This window comes from Pan troglodytes, chromosome 1 (genome assembly GCF_028858775.2).
Source record: "Pan troglodytes isolate AG18354 chromosome 1, NHGRI_mPanTro3-v2.0_pri, whole genome shotgun sequence".
Taxonomy (NCBI): Eukaryota; Metazoa; Chordata; class Mammalia; order Primates; family Hominidae; genus Pan; species Pan troglodytes.
Genome location: NC_072398.2, coordinates 214516682 through 214520089, shown reverse-complemented (window position 1 = coordinate 214520089; position 3408 = coordinate 214516682). Strand labels below are relative to the sequence as shown.

The following is a 3408-nucleotide window of genomic DNA, read 5'->3' as shown; positions in this document are numbered from 1 at the left end:
TCTTCCATTTGTTTGTATCCTCTTTTATTTTGTTGAGCAGTGTTTTGTAGTTCTCCTTGAAGAGGTCCTTCACATCCCTTGTAAGTTGGATTCCTAGATATTTTATTCTCTTTGAAGCAATTGTGAATGGGAGTTCACTCATGATTTGGCTCTCTGTTTGTCTGTTATTGGTGTATAAGAATGCTTGTGATTTTTGTACATTGATTTTGTATCCTGAGGAGTCATTTTTAAAATAAATATATTGCAAATGAATTTTCCCAGTCAGTGAAAAGTCTGACTGAAAGCTGTCAACTGAAAAATCACACAATTTATAAATTTAGAAGGGAGATTTTATTTTTTATAAATGGTTACAGCCTGCAAGGTGGCCATTCCGACAGACAGGGAGGCATACCCTCCTGCTGAAACCTGAAAAGTACGTTTCCAGGGAGGGGAGGGGGGAACAGGGATTTATGTTGATGTGGTGGGCCACATATACATATTCAACAGGGAATAGGAGGAGCTCTGAATATTCATGAAGGGATCCTGCTGCATGCATGCTGAGTAAACATGCCTGTTACATGCAACCCATGTTCACTTTGGAGTGGAGACAACATTTAAATACATTATAATTAGGCCCTATGCTTCAAAAGGGGAAGCAGGGACACAAAGGCAGTCAAGTGCACAGCCTCTGTAAACTGTCCAGAACCAGTCCACAGCCAGTGGTCTCTTATCAAGGGGAAGTTACTGAAATCAGTCTCTTGTCCAATCAAAGCTATAGTTATGGCTTGTGTAGGGAGGGCTCAGTCAGTTTATGGTAATGGGTGAGCTGCAAGTGCTTCAGCATTGCTTATCTCAAGGCCAGTGCTTGTTTAGCTAGAGAAAAAAAGGAAGAAGAAAAAAACCTGTGGCAATTAGAACACAGTTTATTCTTTAAGTTGAGGGGCGCATGACTCCACCTTGCCTGGCGTGGCCTTAGGTCTTGTTTATAATATGGTATCTTACTACTGCAAGGAGTCTGTTCTGTCAGTCTTAGGATCTCTATTTTAACAATAATGCTGGTCAGTTGTGTCTAAACCACAAAGGGAGAGAGTATAAGGAGAGGTGTCTGAGATTCCAACTACTGGGCAGGAACTCAGTATTTAAGACTTCTCTGGGGTCTCCTTGGCCAAGAAGCAGTCTGTCCAGTTGGTTGGGTGGCTTTGGATTTTAATTTTAGTTCTCAAAGCATTTAATTTGATGAAATTTTGCCCTATTTTTTCTTTATTTTTAAAGCCTGTTATGTTCTATAAGAAATCTTTCTACTCAGGATAGTGAATGTATTCTCTTAATTTTATCTCTCTATGAGTTCCAGCGTTTTAGTTTTAATTTTTAAATTGATGACATCTAAAATTCTACTCTTAACCAAAACATTCCTGGGGGTGACCAAGGACAACTCCAAAAATCTTCCATAAATGGAAGTAAGACTTACTCCTTAAAGAACTTACTGGGATCCGGGCCTGCAGGGCACAGTGGCTTTAGTGCACCTCTGCTCTTAAGACTATTCAGAAATTGTCTTTGTGAACCCAGCAGGCTGTTTCAAAATCAGCAATTTAGGGCTTGCTTGCAACATGCAGTTATGCAGCAGCTGTTTTGTGGATCTGGTGAGTGCCTGCATGCATAGTTCCCCAGGAATTTTCTAAATTTGAATTCTCATGGTATTTCAAGTGGCTCAGTTGTCACTTTCTTTTCTTTTCTTTTCTTTTCTTTTTGAGTCAGAGTCTTGCTCTGTCACCCAGGCTGGAGTGCAGTGGCTGGAGTGCAGTGGCGCGATCTCAGATCACTGCAAGCTCCGCCTCCCGGGTTCACGCCATTCTCCTGCCTCTGCCTCCCCAGTAGCTGGGACTACAGGCACCCGCCATCACGCCCGGCTACTTTTTTGTATTTTTAGTAGAGACGGGGTTTTACCGTGGTCTTCATCTGACCTCGTGATCCGCCCGCCTCGGTCTCCCAAAGTGTTGGGATTACAGGCGTGAGCCACCGCGCCCGGCCAGTTGTCTCTTTCTTTTGCCTACTGCCACACACATACCACCAAATCCTGCACTCCAAGCTGCTTCTACACCCTGGACTCCCAACCTCCAGTTAGACAATCCACATCTTCCCACACCTGCCTCAGGCTCCATCAGGCTACTGTGCCTCCTGCAGCAACCAGGCCAGGGGGAATCTGGATTCCTATTACACTTCTGAGGAAGGTGGTCAGGGAGTGTGGAGGATGTGGGTGGGAGGGGGTGAGGTTGAGGGCAGGAGTACACTGTGGTCTTCTGTCTTCTACCTCATTGGCCCAGGTGCTGCTCTCCCTCCGGTTGTCTGCTTTCAGCCCTGCCTGGGAAATCAGGCCTGCGCCCTGATCTTCCTGACTCTCATTTTGTGAGGAACCTGAACGGATGAGCCATCGCTCTTGTCCCACACATTCTGTCCAAAAGGTGCCCTCCTCTCTGCTTGCTCGGGGGCCTGCCCTCTGAGCTCTGGCACTCAGGCTGGGATGCCGCTCAGTACAGAGGCTCTGCAGCCCTGCAGGCGTCTGACTGTTCCACACCAGCAGGATAAAGGCCACAGGGCATGCTGTGGTGGAAAAGCATTCAGAGGTATGGGCTGAAGGCCTCTCTTTCCACAGTCCCTTTGAAGACACCACGGAAGTAGGCACCCCCTTGATGGACAAGGTGGCCCAAGGCCTGGCTTCACATGCAGGCTCTTGGGTCTCAGCGGGTCCTCTCTGTGCCTGGTATAGCCAACTGCTTCACGCATCTTACCCGGTTTCCTCTCCTCCACAACCCAAGCTCCTCCTCGACCCCCTTGCTCAGCTGTCCTCAGGACAGCCAGATCCCCAGCCCTTGGAAAAGCCCATCTCTAGTGCTTGGGGAAGGAGTTGGGTTCAGGTGGTCTAACCACAGAAGAACAGAGAACCTGAGGCAGGAGGAAATCCCTTCCCTTGCTGGGTCTCTTGGCACAGCCCATCCAGGGGTCTGGGTCAGGGTCCAGGTATACTCTATCCTCCTTGAGGACCTGGGTTTTCAGGCCCCCAAGGTTGGTCAATGTGGAGTCTTTCCCACTATTCATCTGGGAACTGAAGGAATATCCCATGGGGCCCTCTCTTACTCATTAGAGACACCCAGAAAATACTCCAGCGGAAACTGGGTGCAGTGTATCAGACCGCTATAATTATAATTGCAGGGTGTGGAGGTCAGATACGTTTTGTGGCTATTTTCTCTCTGTCTGTGTCTTGCTTGCCTTTTCGCTTTCTTAGTGGTATCTTTTCATGAGAAGGTGTGGCTAATGTTGATGAAGTCTCATTTATCATGTCTTTCTTCTATATGTATTTTTTCTGTGTCCTGCTTGTTGGTAGGCTAATCTTTGCCTGCCAACAAGTCACAAAGTATCCTTGAAATGCTTTAT

The 3408-nt window shown here is 46.9% G+C and overlaps 1 protein-coding gene across 1 annotated transcript; it reads right to left on the bottom strand.

Moving 5' to 3' along the window:
- Positions 1-342: 342 nt before the first annotated feature.
- LOC112207542 (FAM231A/C-like protein) lies at positions 343-3096 on the bottom strand. The gene is made up of 2 exons (XM_063808959.1): positions 3001-3096; positions 343-2734 (listed from the first exon to the last, which is right to left on the bottom strand). Exons 1-2 carry the CDS (start codon positions 3094-3096, stop codon positions 2138-2140), a joined length of 693 nt encoding a protein of 230 aa, XP_063665029.1. The 3' UTR covers positions 343-2137.
- Between the last annotated feature and the right edge of the window lie 312 nt (positions 3097-3408).